The sequence below is a fragment of the Haemaphysalis longicornis genome, unplaced genomic scaffold (genome assembly GCF_048455015.1).
Source record: "Haemaphysalis longicornis isolate Haplotype H1 unplaced genomic scaffold, Haemaphysalis longicornis Haplotype H1 scaffold_1, whole genome shotgun sequence".
Classification (NCBI taxonomy): domain Eukaryota; kingdom Metazoa; phylum Arthropoda; class Arachnida; order Ixodida; family Ixodidae; genus Haemaphysalis; species Haemaphysalis longicornis.
In genome coordinates, this window is record NW_027526203.1 from 107,435,426 (window position 1) to 107,459,311 (window position 23,886).

General features: G+C 49.2%; 1 protein-coding gene and 1 pseudogene across 5 annotated transcripts in view; both read right to left on the bottom strand.

The window, feature by feature from the left end:
• Positions 1–11,577: 11,577 nt before the first annotated feature.
• LOC144178855 (superoxide dismutase [Cu-Zn]-like) overlaps positions 11,578–23,886 on the bottom strand; it is a 98,786-nt gene continuing 86,477 nt past the window's right edge. For all 4 annotated transcript variants that reach the window (XM_077707006.1, XM_077706998.1, XM_077706991.1 and 1 more), the window contains one exon: positions 11,578–11,718. In XM_077707006.1, the coding sequence (XP_077563132.1) occupies positions 11,608–11,718 (111 nt within the window). In that variant the 3' untranslated portion in view covers positions 11,578–11,607. The remainder of the gene's footprint in view (positions 11,719–23,886) is intronic.
• LOC144178845 (zinc finger SWIM domain-containing protein 3-like) lies at positions 13,952–20,469 on the bottom strand (annotated as a pseudogene). Its single transcript, XR_013324069.1, has 4 exons — positions 18,953–20,469; positions 17,270–17,501; positions 14,771–16,749; positions 13,952–14,526 (listed from the first exon to the last, which is right to left on the bottom strand). The product of XR_013324069.1 is annotated as a zinc finger SWIM domain-containing protein 3-like (transcript).

Consider the following 23,886-nt stretch of genomic DNA (forward strand, 5'->3'; position numbering starts at 1 on the left):
CTGTACCCCGCGCCGGTCATCGGGTTCAGGCAGCACCTGAGCACGCAGGACGCGATGATATTACTCAAGAACGAGATCGTCGACGACAAAGTCAAGACGCAAGATAACAAGGCCATCCTGGGACTGCACCTGCAGAGCGCCTTCGATAAGGTGAAGCACTCCGCGAACCTGGCCCAGGTGTCGAGACTCGGTATGGGCGAACGGTCGTACAATTACATACGAGAATTCCTGACGGGTCGGACCGCCGAGCTTCGCGCCGGCGATCTGCAACTGCACGAGAAGAGGCTTCCATGACAGCGTGGGGACTCCGCCGGGGTCCATCATCTCGCCGCTGCTATTCAACCTGGTGATGATCGGAGTGGCCGAACGGCTAGAGAAGATCGAGGGCGTCAGGCACACCATCTACGCCGACGATATTACGCTGTGGGTCCCAGGAGGCAGCGACACTCACATTGAGGGCAAACTGCAGGAAGCAGTCAATGCGATCGAGGACCAGCTCGACGGTTCCGGCCTGATATGCTCACCGAGCAAGCCAGAGCTGTTGATGCTACCACCGAAAAGGGCGAACCGAAGCAAGTACAAGCCAAGAGAGTACGAGAAGATCAAGGTCGTGACGAGGAGCGGTCAAGTGATCCCCGAGGTCAGTAAGATCCGGGTCCTGGGCATGATGGTCGAGAAGCAGTGGAGAAACGGCGAAACCATCGCCCGACTGAACGCCAAGGTGGCCTACTTGATGCGACTCATCAAGAGAGTCGCCAACCGCAAGGCAGGGATCAAGGAGGAGAGTGCGATCAGGCTCGTCCAATCCTTTGTGATGAGTCACATCGCGTACGTCGCAGCATACCACAACTGGCTGCAGAGCGAGCGCAACAAGATTAACGCCATCATACAACGTGCCTATAAGGCGGCGCTCAGGCTGTTCGAGGGCACGAGTACGACCAAGTTCCTGAGCCTGGGCGCGCGCAACACGCTCGAGGAGATCGCAGAAGCACAACGGACCGCCCAGCTGGGGCTACTATCTACGACCGAGGCAGGTAGGAGAATACTACGAGACCTTGGGTACGAGGCGGCCGTGGGGAACGCGAGCAGCAGAGACCCCATCCCCGATGAGACCCGGTGCCGGATCAGGGTGAACCATCTACCAAGGAACGTCAATCCGCAGTACAACAGGGGCAGACGAGCGGTGAGGGCCAAGGCCCTCATCGATCTACATGCAAGTGACGGCCACGTGAGGTACGTGGACGCGGCCGAGTATCAAAGAGAACGAGAAGCGTTCGCGGCGGTCGTCGTCGAGGCATCGACCGGTGCTACGAGGGCAGCGGCGAGCGTTCCAGTAAAGGAGGCGTCCGAAGTGGAGGAGGTGGCCATCGCCCTGGCCGAGCAATGCTGAGTGACTCGAGGAATGCGGTGCGAAATATCGCCAGGGGCCGAGTATGCAAGGAAGCCGAGCGCGTGCTGCGGACGGCGAGGTTACAACAGGAAAACAGGAGCCTACGCCTCAAGTGGTTTCCGGCGCACGCAGGCGAAGACGCATCGGCAACGAACGACAAGCACAACGAGAGGGCCCACGCGACGGCGCGAGCGCTAACCAACCGCGCCGCCGCAACCGACCGTCCGGAGTGGTGTGACTCTACCGCCCCGTCACCCGGGGCTGAGCCGTGGAGAGACAGTGGTGTTACGACAACTGCAGACAGGGTCGCTACCCACCCCGGTCCTGATGAAGCACATATATCCAGAAGCCTACCCGGCCGACACGTGCCAGGTATGCCAGTGGGGGAGGGCGGACTTCGTGCACGTGTTGTGGGACTGCATCAAGTTTCCAGAGCGAGCGTCCACAAGAAGAGGAAGACTGCCGTCGAGGCTAGAAGCAGCGATGGCGAGCTACGACCAAGAAGAACAATCATGGGCCGTCCAGCAGGTCCTAGGGGCTCTCGAAAGGCAGAAGCCGAGCGAAGACGACGGGGAGGCGCCTTGACGGGCGACGAACCGCGGTACCTATAGCAGAAGCCGACACCGAGTAGAGGACCCCGTCAGGATGACGTAGATGCCCGCGTCCCGGCGCTCTAGGGCGTCGATCTGCAGGCTATCAATAAAGTTCCCTCCATCCATCTACCCATCCATCAATCCATTGGGTTTAGGTAGCCCAAGAAAGACGATCGTCTTTAAAAGAGGAATTCCGTCGCGCCCCGCGTGCTCTACTTCCACCGCATAGAACTGACCTCCCCAGTGGGCTCGATCGCTGTGAGAGAGAGAGAATCAACTTTTACTGAGCCATTCGCGCTTGGCAATCTTGGCCATATGCCTCTGGACTGTCCTCTGAGCACGCCTGGAAGCTCGGATATCCTCAGGGGCTAGCGTCCGACGAGCTCATCTTTCTGCTCGTCGACGCACTGCTCGAAGCCTCTCGAACTCTGAGTCAGCAGTGCTGTACTTAAGTGGCAACCTCAACACCTTCGTGCTAGACTTGCGAGCTCTTGATGTTTACACGAAAGACTCATACGAGCTCCCTGAGTCCGCACACTCCTCCATCACAGTTGAGAATCCTTCCCAGCTTGAGCAGCGAACCACACGGTGTGGGCGAATACCCGTAAGGCCATCCACTGAAATGTAGGTCGGCACGTGGTCGCTGCCATTCCCTTCAATATCCGCTGTCCAGCTCGCCCTAGCAATAAGTTGCGACGAGACGACCGTGACGTCAAGCGCGCTAGATATCTTGCCCCGCAAAAGCGTTGGCTCTCCAGTGTTGACGACGTGCATGCCATGCCTTTGAGCAATGTCATGGAGGCGCCGCCCTTTGACAGTCGTTTTTATACTGCCCCAGGAGGGATGGTGAGCGTTGAAATCTCCAGTCAAAATGTGCGGACCTGGTGTGGCGCTGATGATGCTTTCAAGGCGGTTTGTATTCAATGCCACCTCAGGCGGAATGTAAGCAGCAATTATTGTGAATGATAAACCAGCGCCACACACAGTAGCTGCCACGTATTCATTCGATGCGTCCGGTGGTAAGCTATGCACCAGTGTGGGGAGGTCGTTTCTCAGAGATACTAAAACTCTTGATATTTGTACGCCAGTTGTCGACTGTGCAACTGTGTACCCGGAAAGGCGTATACCCCTTGACAATCGGGATTCTGTAATAGCAATCACTGGAAATTTGTGCTTTAGGGCGAGTTTGCGCAGATCCGAAAGACGGTGTTTGAGTCCGCAGGCATTCCACTGAAAAATTGTCGCTTCGTCACGAATTTCCTGGACTCTGGGAGCAATGACGGCAGAAGTCGTAGCAGTTACCGCCATTGTGCAAGGAAAGGAGAGACAAAGTTCAGGAGTGTCAAGAGCGCCACGGCTACGGGGGAAGTAAGGGGGGCGAGACAGAAGCGAACAGCCTCCACGAGAGAGGACAGCACAGAACGCCAGCCCTCGGTGCTTCGATCACTCGCACGCTGCGCTGGCATAGACGCCCGACGAGCAGAGTTCGAAGACCATGCAGCTGGAGTAGGAGTCCTAGCTGGTGACGGATCAGGCGCAGCTGTCGATGCAGGTGATGCCGCAGCTTTTGGAGAAGACTCGTGGGTTGTTGCCCTTGGATCCCGCTCTGGCAGAGCTTCTGCAGCAGGATGGTGCTGCGGCGGCTCGAGTCGTAAGACCGGTAAAGCCGGGAACTCCTCCTTGACGTTCATGGAGATGAGACTCGCAGGTGTCTGTTCTGGCTTTTCCGAGTATTCTTTGCGCCAAGCGCGACGCCGCTCTAGCAGGGTGGATTTTGCTGACTTGTAGTCAACATGGTTTGCGGCCTTGAATTTCAAAATCGCCTTCTGATCATCGCGCTGGACTGAGCAGTGAATAAATGTGGATTCCTGCGTTGTGCTGCAATTAGGGCATTTTAGCTTGTCAGAAGAAGAGGATACACGATCGTGACTGTCACCGCACTTGGAACACCGAAGCGAAAATTTGCATACTTCTGCACGTGTCCGAAGCGCTGGCATTTTTTGCGTTGCCGAGGTGTTTCCCCGTAGTCATACACACGGTAGCGCGTGTAACCGATAACGACGTACTCAGGTATAGTTTCTGTGGAGAACACGATTTGGACATTCTCTGAAGCTTTTCCCAGTCTTGGAGCGGACTTGACTGGTACACTGAGGCGCAACGCATTGAGAATCTCAGGATCCGAGAGGTCTTTGGCGACTCCCCTGATCACACCCACGCGCGCAGTTGCTGGGCCGTGGCTCGTATGCGTTCAAGGTAATTCCAGCAATAGAAGAGATTTTCAAAAGACGCTCGGTGGCGTCGGCATTGCGTGTGTCAATCGCGAGAAGGTTGAGGCGATAGTTTGGACGCACTTGCAGCACGCCATTTGGAGCCAGAGGTCCCAATCCGTCTTTGCAAGCAAAGGGATTGTACCGCGTAATGATTTTGGAGTCATCGACTGGCTTTATGACGACGACGCCAAGTCTCAAAGGGTTCGCGATTGTGCGGAGATGAAGTGGCCTGCATGAACGCTTAGATGTACGGCCGCGGTTCGGGGGTTGCCCAGGGTGAAAGGGCTCCGTTTTCTCAGCTAACGGAGTGGAGTCATGGGCGTAGATGACAGTTTCGGAGGCAGAGTCAGCCAATTCTGACATGTCATCCATGTCATCCGGCAGAGGTTGATCAAAAACACCAGCTTGCGTTGATCCGCCATGTCGATTGCCTGACTCGCGCTGAGTCGCCGCCGCTCGGCGCCGCCTCCGCTCGCCACTTCGCTTTAAGCGGGTCAAACTCTTCGTGCTCTTCGATTAATGGGGCCTAAAATTCATGTGTTTGGGTTGGGACCAGAAGAAATTTCGAATAAAGTGATATTTCGAGTAAAGCGAGTTTGTTATATCGAGGGATTACTGTAATTGCTATTTTCAGTGTGCCGTGGCAACTGGAGGTAAGAGATTGGTCAAAAGAAGATATGCCCATGCACGCATATGGCGCACATCTGGCCATACACATCCGTTTTAAGAATCAGAGTCAGGTGATTGAAACATGAGAGTTCTATTGGCTTCTGGTGGTGGGAGGAAAGGGTAGTGCGTACAAAAGCAGTCAGGCAGGGAGTTTCGACAGGAAATGAGTGTACATTCCTATACAAAGAGCAGCAAAATCAGAAAAAAAAGAGACAGGGAGACAAGTCATGAAACGAACGATAACAGTTGCAGGTGCACGCGCATGGCTCGCACTTGGAGCCACACATCTGGTAGGCCCATGGTGGCCTCAGGGAACGCCGAGGTGGTCAGCAGTGAATATTAGAAAACAGGAATACAAAAAGGAAGGGGAGAGGAAAGCAATCACACAAGATCGCGTGCACAAATAGATCACAAGGTGAGCGTATCAAAGCTAACAATGGTACCCCAGCCTTCTACCCAGAACATAATGTCCAGATTTGCTGGTCAGATTTGGTTTAGTGAAACCACTGTGCTAAAGAACGTGGTGCTAGCAGGAACTATAGCCGTCTACGGGGGTCACCAAGAGATGGGAGAATATTATAGAGGGAAAGAAATGAACAGGCGTAACACTATCCCGAGAAATGCAGAATTCCAGCATATGAACAAGTAGAAGAGAGGGGGAGGAGAAGGCGAAGGCCAAAAGTTTAATCGGAGGAAAGACACTTCAGTTTCCTATAACCTTCACTGACTCCAAACGACGCTGAGTTAAACTTATAGATAAGGTGGGGCTCACGAACCGCGTGATTGCGATGCGTTTTAAAACTAGATTCAAGAATTGTGGCCTTCAGCTGTTCAAAAGAATGACCAGGAGTGTTAACGTGTCTTAACAAGAAAAGGGCAGGTTTTTGCATGAGAGCGGTGATTGTTAAACCTCAAACGGACGGGTGTTTCGTTCTCGCCGATGTATTGTTTGCCGCAGAGGGTGCATTCCAGCAGGTATACAACGTTGGCGAAGTCACAGTTAAAGTTCCTTTTTACATTAGCATAATAGTTTGAAGCCGTGCTGGCGGCGCGCTGTGTGGTGGTCATTTGTGCGCATACCTTACCCCGTGGTTTGTTGCAGGGCATTCCTGCCCTTCTTTCTTCATTTGTTCAGGACACCCCGACTTCCTCCGCATAATAGAAGAAATAAATAGGGGCGGACGCCTACCCAGTGACACCCTCCTTGACCTAGTTACCGGCTCCTTTGTTTTACCTCCAGCTTACAGACTCCTCCTGATAACAACTTCCCTACCACCTGTTTGACTTCCGGCGTTTCCGAGAGCCGTGTTCTAGATCGCGTGGCGTGCAACAAACAGCATCTCACCGTCTCCTTCCATGAATCGATCAAACCTCCCTTTCCGCTTACCATCTGCGCAGCTAAAATTATGCACCTTTTCTTCCTCCCCAATATCTCCCACCTCACACTCCCAAACCAATCCTGCTCCTACACTCCCTTTCCTTCTCTCTCATTCCCTTTCTCTCCTGGGGAACTACCCCTTTGCAACGCGTGCCAGCCAGGCGAGTGTTTGCCCTGACGAAAGCAAGTCTTTTTGCTGAAACGTTGGCAACAATCGTGGTCGCTGCGTTGTTCAAAGTTTTCTTTTCTTGGGTTTCCTACCATCTTCCAAGTTTTATTGCTCCCTGGATTTCGCGTTCGAAGATGACGGAACAAGGTAAGCTCCCTCTGCTCTCCCTGGCACATGTAGCTGTGGTCGGTGACAGACAGGCAGACAGACATTCACGACCACTTTCATTCCGAACGACACGCACCATACATCACCTTTCAAAGCGGCGCCACAACCCATGACATCAGAAAACTCATAGCCGGCGCCCCACGCAACATCACGGACTTCATTATTCGCTTCGGCACTAACGACCTAAAGAACAATACCGCTGACAGCACTTTCATGTCCATGAACACTATTGCTCACGACGTTCAGACCAACAGGCCCAACGCAAAGGTAACCCTTTCCAGAGTACTTCCCAAGATCGAAAACAAACACAAGCCAGACATACCACAGATGCGCAGACTTATAGCTCAGTCATAAAGGATAGCTTCGCTCAACGACTTTCTCGTGTACCTGTCACACTAAAAAAAAGTTGACGGTATCCATCACGCAAACATTCACCACAACCCCTTAGGACACCTGGCCAAGGACGCGTACTACACCCTAACTTTCGAGGCGTCGAGCTAATTTCCGAAAACCTTAAGTACAGACCGAGAAACTCGTTTAAGGTGACGCTCCCCACTACACGCATCAGTCTCCCGTCCGCAACCAGCACAGAACAACAGAACCAACCCAAGATCTCCAACATTAGGGAAATGTCACGTCCTACTAAGAGTAGCACATGTGACACCAGCACGCAAACTGCGGACGTGGCCGCAACACCAGCTGTACAGCACGCAAGCAAAACACAATCAGACACACCAAAGGCATCCCGCTCAGTATTTACGCAGACCCCAACGCACACTAGAACGCAAACAAGACACAAACAGGCATGAATGTGGACCTCACCCCTATCAGCCCCCTAAAAAACAGACCCCAAGCACAAATATGTCACACCGGAGGTCTGCTCTAAACAAACGCAAATAACTACCACCGAGTAGACCGGATGCTCCAACCCTTAAATCCCGCCCTTTCCTAAAAGCTTGAAAACTCGCAGACAAAACACACCAACTACAGATTTAATCTCAAAACGTACTCCTCGTACCTTCAAAGCAAAAGGTCCCTGAAGGCTTCCGCTTAAAAGATAGCTGTTTTCTTGGTTTGCTCCCCCCCCGAACTAGCTGCCAGGTTGCCAGGTATTCTGAATAATTCTTCGCATTATCTGGTAGAAATTCCTAGAGACCATTGTATCAGCCAACTGAGCCTCTGGAACTATCAGATTCAAGCTATTCTGCTAACTGAGCATGAGAAAATAGATCTTAATATTTTTATAAATCACAAAGAAAATGAACTTTGCAGTACGCAAGCGGTTAGTTTCGACGTGACCATCTCCCCTCCCGGAATACAGCTTCAACTGTAGAACATAAACTTCTCGGTAATCCTGACTATGGAGTATTAGCTCATGTAACGTCCCGTTTGGACACAGAAATTGCTGTTGTAGAACCTCCTCCCCCAGCCAATAATCAAATTGTAGAAACGACCTCCCTTGGTACCTGTACCAGCAACGTTATAGACATTTCCAAAACATCAATGGCAGATAAAAAAAAGTATCCTAGAGCGAGGTCTAACTTTCTGTCCCACAAATAACCGCGTGAATGAATACGCGTTGAACAAACATCTCATTGAATTGCCTCGGAGAATGAGTCTAAGAGAGTTTTTTTTCGGAAAAGAGGACAAACCTGGCATAAACGAGCACGCCCTCTACCCACCTAACGATTGGACTCCGGATGTACAACAATCTCGAAAATACGGTCTGTACTTACAATCAGTATCAAAAGAAATATTGACAACAATGAAGCAGTCAAAAAAGCGCGGAAGAACCTAACTCCGTCGGATGAAGTTACCGTGAATAGCCTATCATCCAAAACCGACATAGACGTAAAACCAGCCGACAATGGTGGTAGCGTAGTTGTTTTACCAATGGGAAATACAAAAATGGAGTTTATAGGCAGCTTAACAAACCTTGCCACTGCAAGTCCTTAGATAACGATCCGAGACAGGAGTACAGAGAAGTAATAAACATCACTGACTTAAACTTCATGACACTGACTAATAAGCAGTCAGGACGTTTTTAGCTACCCCCAAAAATCCCCAAAGTCCCCGTAGAATCATTGTATACTGCTGACATCCCTGGCAGACCCATAGCTTCGAATAACAACACTCCAACCGAAGCATTATCTCTGTTTCGAAATCATTACTTGTCCGACATGCCGGCTCTCCTTCCTTCATTCGTTCAGGACACCCCCCCCCCCACTTCCTCGGCATCAACAAATAGTAAAATAATGGTGGGCGCCTACCCAGTAACACCCTCCTAGTAACTCTTGACGTTGCCGCCTTGTACACCAACTTCCCTCTCGTCGAAGTAATCGAAGCTATTTCAAAAGCTTTGTCACAGAACACGCACCAACATGCACCAGAAGTGTAGTAACTTTGTTAAAACTAGTTTCAACTCTCAATTGTTTTGAATTTGACTTGTCGTACTTCTTGCAAGTTTTTGGAACCAGCATGGGTACTTCTTTCGCGTCGACCTATACCAATATTTTCGTGGGGCAACTTGAAGCCATCCTGTTAAACTTTTTTCCGCATGGACCACAGGTTTACCTCCATAACATTACACTTTTTTACGATTTGGGAACATGGACGCGCTACTGTAGAAACGTCTATATATTATCTCAATTCTTCGGCAAGCATTCTGCAAAAGAATTTCAGCAAGCATTCTGAAAAAGAAGTGAACTTCCCGGATACTACCGTCATTTTAAACAAAGGTGAACTTAAAACCACACTTTTGCGGCGTAGAGCCGTGTGGCCTAGAGCCCTGCTCTAGGCCGCATGGCGTGGCAACAAACGCCTTGTCATCCTGTCCTTCCATGAAACAACCAAACCTGAGTTTCCGCTTACCATCTGCGCAAGTCAAAATATGTGCCTTTTCTTCCTCCCCAAAAACTCCGCGTCCCACTCCCAAACCAACCACACTGCCATTCCCTCTCTCCCATTCCCTTCCTGTCCTGCGGAACTACCCCTATACAAGGCATGCCAGCCACGGAGTGTTTGCCCTTACGAAGGCACGCATCTTGCTGAAATGTTTGCAACGATCGTGGTCGCTACCTTGTTTAAAGTTTTCTTCTCTCTCTCTCTCTCTCTCTCTCTCTCTCTCACACACACACACACACACACGCACACACACACACACACACACACGCACACACACACACACACACACACACGCACACACAGCCTATGTATATATAGAACCGGAAATGAACCAAAAAAATGAATAATATTTACCGGTTCACGATGAAACGGTTCGACAGTATGCTGTTGATGATTTGCGGTCAACGTTATTCGGGATTTTTCTCTTTCATGCACCGCGGACCAGTTACCTTCTCACGCACTTTCCTTTTCATGGGTCACAAGACTATGAATGCTCTCTTCGTCTTTACAAGATGAGGAAAATGTGTGGACCAATGCTGCAATGGCATGCTACTGCGGGCAGTGCGAGCAGAGTGCAAGGCTTAGAACACTAAATATCACACTTTCGGAAGCCTGCAGGCAATATGAAACATCGACTTGGCCTTTTCCTCGGTGCGACTGTATAGGGACAATCGGGCCGCGGGATATCTGAACTGCGCAACGGTGAATGCCAGCACCCGAAATGTGCACCCTTTATACCATTTATGAATCCGCCTAAAAAAGGTCGCACAACTGCAACCAAGCTTCTCTTGAGGGTCGCACTTTACAAGTGCGACCCTCGAGAGATGCTTGGTTGCTGATTCTTTATCTGCTGACCACAAGGATGTGGGTTGGATTACCGCACCCGGCTGCTGTTTTCCTGACGTAGAGAAACAAGGAAGGCTTCCATGTGTCCAGATTTCGATACACGTAAAAGATATAGACGTTGTCTAAATTGCTCTGCCGGCCTGGAATATGCGGTGTGCCTTTTATCACAGGAGAAGGGTCGGGGCATCAAACGCGCCAATATTATGTGAAAAGTGTGTTTCTACGAGAAAACAAAACAGAAGAGGCACACGACGTGGTATTAAATTATTCCGCGCCGAGATCCGACACGAACAATTTCTACTCTTTTTTTTGCGGCGTTAAGGCATTGTAGATGCAAAACACCAAGAGGTCGATTTTGCTCTAGACATCCCTTTCTTCGTCCAACCATTAGCATATCCAAACGGTCAGGTTGAGCGACTACGACATGTCGTAGACGCTCGATTCACGGCCCGAGGGTTACAAAGTAGGCCCCCTTCACCCCGACTAGTCTAAATGGCGCTGGCTACCACTCCCAAGCGCCGGAAACAAGATTGGCTTAAGATAAATACCCGAGAAAGTGGAGGGGAAACATCGATTGATTGATTGATTGATTGATTTGAGGGGTTTAACGCGCCGACGCAACGCAGGCGATGAGGCGCGCCGTAGTGGAGGGCTCCGGATTAATTTTGACCACCTGGGGATCTTTAACGTGCGCCGAAATCTCGTACACACGGGCGTTTTTGCTTTTCGCCTCCATCAGAAAAGCGGCCGCCGCGGCCGGGAATCGAACCCGCGACCTCGTGCTCAGCAGCGCAACGCCTTAGCCACTGAGCCACCGCGGCGGGTGAGGGGAAACATCCCCGCCGGTAGCGTAGTGGTCATCGCACCACACGTATTATGGAGGTCGTGGGTTCGGATCCCACCCGGGGGGAATTCTTTTCTCCAGTTTCGGGCTGTGTCAAAAATCTGGAAATGTTTCAACGATTATGAATTGACCTGCCGCATTGTCCCCTTTGCTTTTCTTGGCATTCTTGACTGCCAAGAAACAGTCTTTTTGATCTGATCAGTTTTTAGAAAGGGGGCGCATTTTTTTAAACTCAGGGTGTATGAATGAAACATTTCTACCAGTCGGAGTGAGTCAGGTATTTTTTTCCAGCAATTGAGAGGTCCTGAAATGCAAATTAGATGTCAGTTGCTGTAAGCTCGTAAGATCAACCACGACAAAGCTTGTCATTTTAATCTTATGAAGCAGCAATGCCGATTACGCAACAGGCTAAACGGGCTCCAGCATTTCCTGTAGTGAGACTTTGACTGTGGTTACCGAGTCCGAGGTCGTCTTCTTCTGCGTGTACCTAGAAGTATGTAGGAAAAACGAAAAAATAAAAAAAATTACGGAACACACAAGATAGTAAGGAAGGTTTAACTTCAGTTTGTGTTCTTAATTTATTGCCCTTCCAGTTTGATGTCAAATGGATTCTTTAATATCGTTGCCATAACCATTTCTTAATATGTGCTCGCGGCAGTCTTTTCAATCGGGTGCGGGTACAAAATTGTGGCTTTTCATGATAGGCCTGAATGTGGTCAGTTCTTATGTTGCTAAAATGTCGCTTTTGCATAATAATGAAAGCTCGTTAATTCGAGTTCAATAATTCCAATTTATGTATAATGCGAACTGCATGATTTGGTCTTGCCAAGTCTCCCTAGAAGTCTACGTATAACAAAGCCCGTTTATTCGAACCGGAGTAGGTTCTGCCAGGGACCTCGCCTTGGCGCCAGGCACAGCCATAGAAATGCACCTTGTGCCTACACACGAGGGTGCGTAGAATGGAGCAGGCAAAAATATGGTAAAAACAATCGAAATCCCGCGTGGCGGACGCATTCTTTGCGAAGTACGTCGACGATAACACGAGTACAATGGCTGACAGTTGTGGGCAGCACATCTCAGGTCAAAAGCGCAGACCCTGTCGCCCCCAGTGACGGCAAGGAGGAGGGGGAGAAGCATAGTGCGGCCGTCCGTTAAGAAGTCATAGCCGAGGGAATACCGCCCGTCATTTCTTTAGTTTTGAAGAAGGCAATGATGAGGCTTTCCGCTACATGCGTTCGCTAAAGCAAAAAGTGATAGCTTTCGCCTACAGGGTCAAAAGGCAGCCTACAATCACTGAAATTCGCAAGCATCAAAATGTTAACATTCCCTACTGCTCGCCAGCTGCACAGTACTGTTATTATTGTTCGCTTTCATTTGTACGGTGTTTCAATAATACTAACTGAGATGGCGTCCCCTTTGCAGTTCGAATATACATAGCCCAATGGTCGTGCGATTGCTGCTCCGAGATTTTTTTTTTGCGTCATATCAGTCCTTCAGTCCCATTCCTTGTGTACAATTATTATCCAAAATTGATGCCTTAATGTACTCGTTGCCTAATAAACACTTTGTCGGACCATGCTCACATTGTTTGATCTTGTCCGCCCTTTGCCGGACATAGGACATAGACATATACCTACTATCACACCGATCCACAACAAATTAAAACGCTACGAATTTCGCAAATTGCGCTGAGTTTAAACTGCCTTGCACGAGTGGTTTGCCTGGGGCCGTCACTGGATATCCGGGTAGCAAAGCACCAGACATGGCCCACAACTGCCAAGAGCAAGTCGTGGGCGTATTCCCGAACTGCCAGTCCCTTCAATGAGCTGAGCACTGAGGATCAGTGTAGATTTTTTTCTTTTTCCCTCCCACCCTTTCGGGATAGTAAGCAGTATTCCTTTTTTATTACGCTGTGTCTAAAGGTACGTCGGACGTACCCGCAATATTTCTTAAAGATACGTCGGACGTACCCGCAATATTTCTTAAAGATACGTCGGACGTACTCGCAATATTTCTTAAAGATACGTCCAGCTGTCCAAACATAAATATTTTCTTTTGTTATTGTTACTTTTGTGAAGCGTTTTTCTGCGTTTGCTTACGAAAAAGTGGAATCCAGTCACGAGTTCAATGAATCCAATCCATTGATCCAACCTTGACTTCGTCGCCTCGTCGTGGCCATGTTGTGGTGTCGCGGGTTGTACACAGAAGTTGCGAACGGGAAAAAAATGTGTGCATTGTGGTGTAGTGACGTGGTGAAGTGAGAAAAAGTATTAAGCCTCAGTGCGCGGAATAATTCCTGGTGCCTAGGTAGCGATTTGTGTGGGAGGGCTATGTTCCATGGGAGAGCAAACAGTGCTGCGCGATTTCCTGTTACGTGACATGCATGTGCTCGGGCTCTAGTTCATCGGAGCTGGCTCAGCGGTTCAAATGTTGAGCCACAAGGTTAGCGATCTTGGTGGCGGTGAGGTGGTGCCCATAACGTCCTCACTGGTCTCCTTGGTGGTCTCTGGTTATTTGAAGTAGTGTAACGCGCAATCGGCCATTTGCTCAGTCAGCTCTAATCTTAAGTCAAAATTAGAACTAATTGTTACAAAAAATGGAGTGCAGCTTGATCTTGCATGTAATTTTAGAGCCTTTGTATGTAGTGCTACTAAATAAGAGTGTACCGCGTGTGCAAAACGGTTTCCTACAGGCTGAAATCGGCATTGCTTCTAGAAGAAACAGGATGTGCAGTGTACATGTGCGGTAGGCGGAATGTAGGCTATAGCAGGCACATTGTGTTTTCTCTGTATTTTGGCTCAATTTAATTTTTAAAAATGATGGGGAATTTTATTAGCTGCACGCGCATGGGTCTTAAGAGAAGATTCGGAAATTTAGGCTTTCCACCTTTTCGTTACCCCCCTTCAGCCAAAAAATTGTCAACTCACGCCAGGCCCATTATGTCAAACAGCCAGGAACACAATATTTATTGTACTTGCACTCTGCGGTGTAGTTCACAAATTTGAAATACACCTTTGGCAAAACCATGGACCATTTTTGTCCTGGCTAGTGAGGGAGGAACAAACTTGATGGAACCAACACAGGCACAGGTCACAGGCCACGCTCGAATCTTCCCCCAGCAGATCTCTGCATTCATTGCACCTCCACTTCATGTTTTACTTCTTTGTTTGCACTGTATCAAGCACAGCTAACCAGCCGTCTTCCGTGAAGTATTTCCGGACACTGTCCAGGTCAACCTCCTCGTCGAGGACTGTCTCGGGAACCCTTGATGGTATCATTTCCACTTGGTCCTCACCTGCAAGCAATTTAAGATACAGTCCTGAGGTGAGGCGACATGCACTCTTAGCAAGCATGGGCTGTGTGCATAGGTACATGGGCAATGAAAACACGTGCAGTCCTAGCTTGTATGTACATGCCGTGACTATATGTATGTTATCGTGCAGGGCAAAAGATTCGCTGATTAATGATACTGATGCTTTGAACTCTAAAAAGCCGTTATGTGAGGTATGAAATAAAATGCAAATACAAACAGGGCTCACCAAGGAGCGCTCCGCCTTCCAGTACTCCTTTGTGCAATCCTTGGGGAACGAGACAGAGGAGGATCCTTCGCTCCTTTTCTTTTGGTGCCAGGTCACGGAACGGCTGCAATTTTTGTGTCAACTTCTGGCCTCGTTGCCGTCGTCGTGGGAGACCAATGACGGTTTTCTCTGCACCTTTTGGTCGACCACGAGGCTTCACCTTGGCTGGCAGTTTCAGTTCTTTCAGCTTTTGATGCACACTGCCATCAGGTACTCGACTGGTGCTCGGGGACGGGACGAGGTTGTGCGCTTCCACACCCTCAAGCGAGCTCGCAGCATTTGCGTTGGCGACACCCGCTCGCTCAGTGCTACCAGCCTCTGCCTCAGGTGCCTCTGCTTCTATCAAATCCACTTCATCAGATACATGACTGTCGCTTGGAAACGGGACGATGTTGCGCAATTTCACAGCATCTACACTGTCGGCACCCCCTAGCTTAGTGCTGTCAGCCCTCAGTTCAGGTGCCTTGGCTCCTATAAAATCCATCAGGTCATTGCCGTTACTGTAGTTGGCAGTCGTCTGCTTCTGGAAATCTACAATCTTCGTCATGCTGGATGTACTCCACCTCAGCCACTGGTGGCGGCCTGTTCGCCTGTTGGGGCAGCACCTCCAGGACTTCAACCTCGTGCCCTTCCTCCCATGCCTTCGCTAGTGCCAGCAGGCCCTGACACGACTGACGCACCTGTCACCAGTCTCCTCTGCAGCAAGCTGAGCTATGTATTTACAAGTCGGAAAGACTTCTCTGTACTTCTCCTGCTGTGACATTGGCTTTGCAGGTTTTGTGGCTTGCTGCAGAGAAACACTGGGCTTGAGTCAACGGTGCAGCTGCCTTGTTGAACAAAAGCCCTTTGATGAGCATAGTAATACGCTCTTGACCATCGTTCCAGAAACAATGCTCTGTCAAGCAAACTGACACCAAGCATCTGCCTCGCTGAAAAGAGGTGCCGACACGGCAGTCTCATCGCGTTCCAAAATGAACAGGTGCAACTAGTCGCCGTTGTCGATGTATTGCCTGATAATGACTTAAAGGTAAACATGTCATCCTGATGGTCAGTTAACACTACATTTGCCGACAGCTTCATTTGCTCCCTCACAAGTTTGTTAGCATACGGTGTCAGTGCCTCCTCGTACATCCTCTCATCAGGGTCAGGTGATGGCTGACAAGGCCTCTTCAAAATGCTGGTTAATGCCTTGTGGTCACGCTCGTCCCCTAAAGCATTGAGCACCGTAAAAAGGGATAGAACAAATTCTTCGAGAGAACTGTTCCTCTTTATGACGCTCTTCAACTTTCCATTCAGGCTTTCAATCCGGTTGTTGGTTGTATTGTTAAAATTTTCCGCCATAAACTTGGGCCCGGTAAACCACTCATCCTGGATTGGACGCCAGTTCTTGTCATAGTAACTGCGGACCTCATTGCAGACCTTCGCGTCAAACTCCTGCTGCAGCTTTTCAAAGGCTTCATTCGATTTTGCCATCACCATCTTTTGCAGTAGTTCCAAAGCCAGATCCCTTTCTTTTGGCGTTATATTCATCTTATTGCAGGCAATTTCCCTGCGAAATGTCTTTAGCGTGTGGAATACACAGATCAACACCCTAGAGTTTGGGAAACTCTCCTTTAGCAATTCCCGCTCTAGAAGATCTTTGTCGGCCATTATGCATTTGGTCTTGCTCCAAGATGGGTGTACTTCCTTGAACTTCTCAAGCATCCACTTGAGGTTTGGGGCTGTTTCACTGACCAAAATTGCTACGCAGACAGTCTCCGTCTGTCCATTCGAGTCTTCGACATGCAGGACGTACACTGGCGTTCGAATTTCTAGTAGCTTGTACGTGGCATCAATGCCCAGAAACTCGGGAAACGCCGCCATGTTTGACTTCATCGACTTGCTTGACAGTAGCATGCCTCGAAAGTCCTCCCCGTCAGCTAGGACATGGTACTCAGTCCCTGCAAAACAGATTACATCCTCCAGTTGACTAAATGCGCCATTCATCCCATAAACCTTCAAAAGAACTTACAACTGTCCCAAGCATGGGCAGAAATTATTGCATGAATAGAATCACCTTGCACTACAGTCAGAAAGTGGCTGTAATCAAGGTTTTGCTTATATGCAGTAAATAATTTATGTGTAATAAAAGTCATGAAAATTAGTAGCCAGTGTGCTGTGATAAAATTGTACAAAACATGGACATATGTTCTGGCATAATTTTTTTACATGGAATGCCTGCAACTTCTCAAGATTGTTGAGGCTGATTTGAAAAAGATGCTGGCAAATCTAAAGGAAAGGGTTGAAAAATTTTTACAGAAGCATACACAGTGCATGTGGGACGAAACAGTCCGACTTACTCTTAACCTTTCAGTCACTGTGGCAGCAGAAGGTGATAAGTTTTCCATACTATATACACCGAAGGCTATCTCTACATGTAGAGCTTTATAAGTGCAATAGAGTACATCAATAACAGCTTACCATACTCCTTGTGTAGAATGGCTGCTGTTTCCATTAGGTCCTTCCTTGTCAGCGGTCTCAGAGAGGTACCAACATTGCTGAGGTCTTTAAGGAGCACAAGCTTCCCTGTCTTCTTTTCAATCCGTTGCTTTACAAGCTTTTTGTTGGCATTTAATGCCAGAAGCTCAGAGGCCTCTTCCTTGGCACCTGGCTCCCTGAGTGCTCGGCTCTGTGGCAGGTGATCGTACAGCGCCTGCAACAGAATGCTTCTGCTTAATTCTGAAAGGTGTCCATAGCCCAATGGCACGTTTGGGCAGCTGCTGAGCACGAGGTCGCGGGTTCGATTCCCGGCTGCGGCGGCCGCTTTTCTGATGGAGGCGAAAAGCAAAAACGGTCGTGTGTTCGAGATTTCGGCGCACGTTAAAGATCCCTAAGTGGTCAAAATTAATCCAGAGCCCTCCACTACGGCGCGCCTCATCGCCTGCGTTGCGTCGGCGCGTTAAACCCTACAATCGATCAATCAATCAACGTTTGGGCAGCTAAAAATAAGACAGCAGTTGAGCAAACATGCATAAAAATTAGGCACTGGTATTGGAAAGTTTAATGCCAATGGAGTAAGCATGTTGCTCATGACGTATAGACCCTTTTGCTGTGTGCAAGCTGACGTCTCACAAACTTGCAGACTTTTCTCTTCGTTTCATGTCAAGCCGGCGTGCATCTTCCCGTTAACTGCTCCGTTTAACAAAAAATCAACGCTTGCACGTGCAAAATCGGGTCCACATGAAACCTCTTACTGTTAACAACCACTGCAAGACAGGTTCTGAAACACGCAAACCTACTTTAAAGTGCTACAACTAAATAAATGCTGCTATTATTGCCACAAAAACAAGATGGTGTGGCCAGGGCTTTCTGAGGTGGTGGGTGGTTTTATCAGTGAGTGTGAGAGGGTCTACGCCCTGGTTAAGCTGGCGATCTCAAAGGCCATCAAGCCAATTGTTGCCATTGAATTTCGAAAGTGACCTTGTTTCCCCCCATAAAACGTAACATTTGGCGCATTGTACTGACTGTTGCATTCATTAGTAACTAATGATTCATGCACCATTTAAACTTGTTTACAGACTGGAGAAATGATTTGCTGCAATATGGCATATAGTAGTTCAGTGATTATTGAAACTGCCTGTGTAAAACACGAATTATGTAACTATAGGGTGTTGTAAAAAACGAAGTGTTGGCGTACATGCTAGAACAATTGCCTTATGGGCTGGTTGCTTTGCTGTTATGAAGTGCAGTTCCTAGCCCCCCTAAAAAGTTGTGCATGGAAGGATGCCACGTGACTGACCCTGGAAACGGGTGCTTGATTGCATATATTGAAGCCAGCAGGGAACTGCCGACACCAATTTGTGCTTGTGCCGTTGCCCATCACCTTGATCCCTACGCACTAGTTCAAAATGAGATATTAAAAAGGCAACGCCATCGCATCAATGTGGGAAAAATGGGTGAAGTGGAATGTGCACCACAGGTAAACTCGAATCAACGTCATTTCTTTGATGCGCTGCTCAGGATCTAGGGGCTAACAGGCACTCATGCGTGAGGGTCTCCATGTTTGTCCAGACTCGCACACTACGGGGTAGGTATATGTCTAATGGCAAATAAAATCCTAATGTAGCAATAATGCGAGGCGTTGCAGTAATTAAAATGCAGTACCTTGGATATGTCGTGATTGTGGTCCTCATTCATCTCAATGACTTCCAGCAAGTTTCCATCATTGGAGGCCCTGTACTTTATAAAGGCAGGGCAGCCTTCTTGAAAAGTACTGAAAGAAAACCGAGCCATTCGTGAGGCAGATGCGGCATGCCTCAAGAAAATCGAATTTCTGCAGCAAAAAACGAGTCTTCGACTTACCTTGTGGTTCTTTCTCCGTTGCTCCTGCTTTTGAAAGCCTTGCCGCCCTTGATGCAGCAGAACAGAACTTGATACTTTTCAAGCTTGTCGCTGATAAAGCGCTTCACTTTTGCCCTGGCCGCAGTGACTGATCTACAATCACGCACATAGAAGTGGACGAGCTTTTCTTCGCCGTACCGCTGGACAGCAGCCTGTAGATCGCCATACGTTGGGAACTGGTCCCCAACTTTCATTGTTCCAAGCTAAAACTGACCATGGGCGCAGAGAGTCGTGATGGGGCCGCGTGCGAAGCTCTGATGTCACAGTTCACTGAACCGATATTTCGTCTAAAAGAACTAGTTTAAATCGATCGAAGATCCGCGAGCGACGTGCGCGTGTGCTCCCTCGAATGACCGTGCGCGTACGTTCTGCGCTTCGGTACGGAAGGACTCCAAAGGACCACACAAGACCAAAAGCCATTTTTGTCTTCATTTTATTGTCAGTGCGCTTTTCAGAACGTAAACAAACACCACATGTGAAAGGGTCCATCCGTGTACGCGCTCGTAAAGCACCGAGCCGAGCACGTAGCTAGGAACAAGGAGGATGGTTAACCAACTCCGTATGTGAGCGTCATCCTGCAGGCGCGCAAGCAGACCGCGGAGAGCTAAACTGGCAGGGCAAGAGCTTTGCAGCGCGCAGGCCGGCCTCGCGCACGGAGCGAAACTTCGACCGACGCGCGCAAACACCGAAACGACGAAACAGAAACATATGAGGGGGTGGAAAAAAAGAGAAATACTAGCGTCGCACATGATTTTGTTTCCCCCTTCCCCGCTCGTAATGCAAAAACAAAAAAAAAAAAAGGTCTCGTGACGTAGTTTTCTCCCTCGCGCTCCGAACCGTCACGGGCATGTGGCGCCGCACGCCACGGAGGAAAGCGCCATCCAGCTGTCTCGTCCAAAAACGGTTCATAAAAGTAATACTAATAACTAAAGAATATATGTTCAGACAGCTGGACGTGACTAAGATATTTTGCGGGTACGTCTGACGTATTTTCAAGATATTGTGCAGGTACACTGGCCTGGCGGACATTCCTCAGTCCTCAATCAATTTTTTTTTGTTCAGCCAGCGATGACGCGGGCGGCGTAAGTGGCTTAACGGCTTAACCCGTAGTGGGCCGCATTCGATCTCTGACCTCGGCGAAGGTGGCGAAGGCTCTTACTGCCCCTTCAAATAATGTCCAACGAAAGAACACGAGGAAAAAATACATGCTGGGTCAGGTTAGGCATCGTTAGATTCGTGGCTTACACAGCTAACGCGTGATCGTTTTGCGGTCGATGGTTCGAGATAAACACGTGTGCTAGTTTCGGGCAACGCCTTCGAATCACTCTGGGCACTGTGCGTCCGAGTCCGACGTATCTTTAAGAAACCTTGGGGATACGTCTGACGTATCGTTAGCGAATAAAGCTCCGTACAGTTTTTTTTTTTTGCAATCAAAGCCGGCATGCATGAAACCAGCTGACCAGACGCCTTTTGACGTTGTGTAAAGGTAACTTAAGAATGTTGTATTCGCGGGTTCAGATCTCATGATGTACTAGTTTTTTTTACGTTGCAAGAGTGTTTTAATAGCTACACTTCACGCCCGTTTTACAGTTAAGGTGGTGAGAGCAACAATCAGTATTGATTTTACTCAAACGGCCGAACCACTACCGTTCACTGAAGCCAGCTGGCCAACGTAGCCGTCATTAAAGTTACGTACGATCATATGCAATTGTTAATAATGTTTAACATTAATAATTAACATTAATTGTTGATAATGGTTAACAACTAACAGTGACTGGCCAGTCAGTGGTCGGTAGCGGTTTGGCCGGTTGGATGAAAATCAAAAGACTGCTGTCACCACGCGTCAGTTGTGTTTCCTCTGGACGGAACTTTAGTGACAGTTGACATTAAAGCGCCTGGATAAGCTCGCTAAGGTGGCTCAGAGGTCCGCGTGCAACCGAATACACCGACGTAGTTTAAAAAGTTTTGTGGATACGTCCGAAGTATCTTTAAGAACGTCCGACGTATCTTTAAGAAATATTGCGGGTACGTCCGACGTATCTTTAAGAAATATTGCGGGTACGTCCGAGGTATCTTTAAGAAATATTGCGGGTACGTCCGACGTACCTTTAGACACAGCGTTTTTATTAACAAGTTGTGCCGCTGCTCTACTTCGCATAACTTAAAACATTCAAGTGGATCTTTGCACTGAGTCACTAAAACGAACCGATCGCCTAGGAAATAACGACCTACCTCTTCATGTTGCCATTGCGGTTTGTTAGTTCGATTGCATTGTGGGTTCGATTCCCTGCCACGGCGGCCGCTTTTCTGATGGAGGCGAAAAGCGAAAACGCCCGTGCGTACGAGATTTCGGCGCACGTCAAAATTAATCCGGAGCCCTCCACTACGGCGCGCCTCATCGCCTGCGTTGCGTCGGCGCGTTAAACCCTACAATCAATCAATAGTTCGACTGCAGAATTCCTAGCTGCCAAGCTGATCACTTCTTAGGAAAGTAAACTTCCCTCTAGCCTCCCCCCCCCCAATAGTTGATCACCGGAGACTCCATTACTTGAGGCAGAAAAGGGGAACGCAAATGTGCGCTCGAACTCGAACTGCGAGTTCACCCTGTGCAAATAATTATTCGCATACCTTGACGTTACACTATAAGGTTGATTTCCTTACATAAATTGACTTCGGGAGCTCTTCTTCTGGACTTGACTGACCTTAGATTTTGTACAAGTGCGCCAGTCGCACACGCATAGGCACCCTGCAGCTTCTCTGAGGCGGAGCTAGCAAAGTGTCGTAAGCCAAAATACGGATATTACATGCACTACTGTAGAGTTCAGGGGCACACACCCCGAAGTTTTCTGAGGGGTACATTCCCCCTCTGCCCCCTCCACATTTCGAGATTTTTTTCGTCCAGGCTGTTCGCACTCCGCATCGGATATTAATTAATATCATGGGGACTATCTCCTAGGAAACGAGCCGGCCCTCATCCACGCACGATTCATGCATCAGACCGGCTCGGTGCTTCTGACTTTCCAAGGTAACCACGTGCCCTTCTACGTAAAGGTCAGCAGCGTCCTCCTTCGTTGCCGACCATTTCGCCGGTGTGTGCAAGTTTGCCGCGTGTGTGGTGAACTTGTGCATCGCATGGACGTGTGTCCCCAACCTGAGGACTCCAAGTGTCCAGACTGTGGCCAATCCTCGCCAGCCAAGGAACATGCGTGCCAACCAGCGTGCAGACTCTGCTCACAACCGCACACCACAGCGGGCAAGGACTGCCCGTGCCGCTTCCTGCCAGCCGTGCCGACCAACAAGACACGTCCTCTCGCCGACAACCAGGTAAGCTGGTCAACTGTAGCTGCGCGCTCTCACACGCTCATTCCTCCCTCCAACGCGACACGCCCAATTTTCCCCCACTCCCTACCTAGTCTCACTCACTCCCACTATCACTCCCCGTCCCACAACCGCTCCGCGATCTCATCAAACAACTGCAGGAACAAAACGGTAAGCTTCTCAGCCGAGTGGAAGCACTGGAAGCAGAACGCGCTGCACTACCTCATCCACCCCCGCCGGCTACCGAGGCTCCCACTCCCTTCACGAGAGCCCAGAAGAAATTGTGAACACGCAAATCACAGCCCACATCGTTCCATATGTCGAGCAGTATATAGAAAAATCCACGGCGTCCCTCACTAAAATGATCACGAGGCGGCCGACGCCACCCTCCGTCTTCTTACGGAACGATTCTCCTCCTCGAACACCCACCCCAAGCCAAAAAACAAAAAGGACAAAATGACCCATAGGCACACAGTGCAACCCCCTCTAACTATAGGGGAACTGTCGATCATTTCAAAGCAAGAAAGCCTCCCTTCAACTCTACACAGCCACCAACCCCGCGGACGTACTGGCACTTCGAGAAACGAACACCCCATCACCCACGCTGCGCGACTACAACACCTACACCAAGCCACCGCACCAACGCAAGGCAATATTTGTCAAGCGTACCCATCCGGCGTCTCCTATCGATCACGTTTTGGTAGATGATGATGATGATGATGATAGTTGGGTTTTATTGGCGCAAGGCCGACTATGGGCAAAGAGCGCCAAAGAAGAAGTTACTGAATTGTGATGAGACCGTAAATACTAGAACATGTGACTAAAAGTAAAAGTGATGCAAAACAAAAGACAATGGAGATGGCTGGTGTATAGGGCCAGGATGATTACACGTGATATGACAAGGACTCCAGAAAGTTCACCTCAGCTAAAAACTTAAAAACACGCTGACTAGAAAACATTGGTTCGTCGGCTAAAAAATATGATGGGTGCAAAGGAATGTGTCGTCTGTATAATTCAGGGAAATGTTTGTGTCGTGTTGTGTCAAGTGCTCTGCATGTGATTAGTATGTGGACTACTGATAGGCCCTTTCCACACCTGCTACACGTGGGTCCCGAAGTTCCAGTGAGCAGGTGGGAGTGCGTCGCATGTGTGTGGCCTATCCGCAGCCTAGCCAGGGCGACTTCAGTGTATCTGTTGTGTGAGGCAGTTATGTAGCGTCCCAGTTGTGGTTTTATTACGTGTAGTTTGTTGTCTGTTTGTTGACTCCAGCGTAGTTGCCATGTGTTACGAAGCTGTCGTCTGATGTGTGTCTTTAGGTCGGTGTAAGGTACTGTTGTTATGTCAACTGTGGTCATGAGAGCAGCAGCACCAGCCATTTG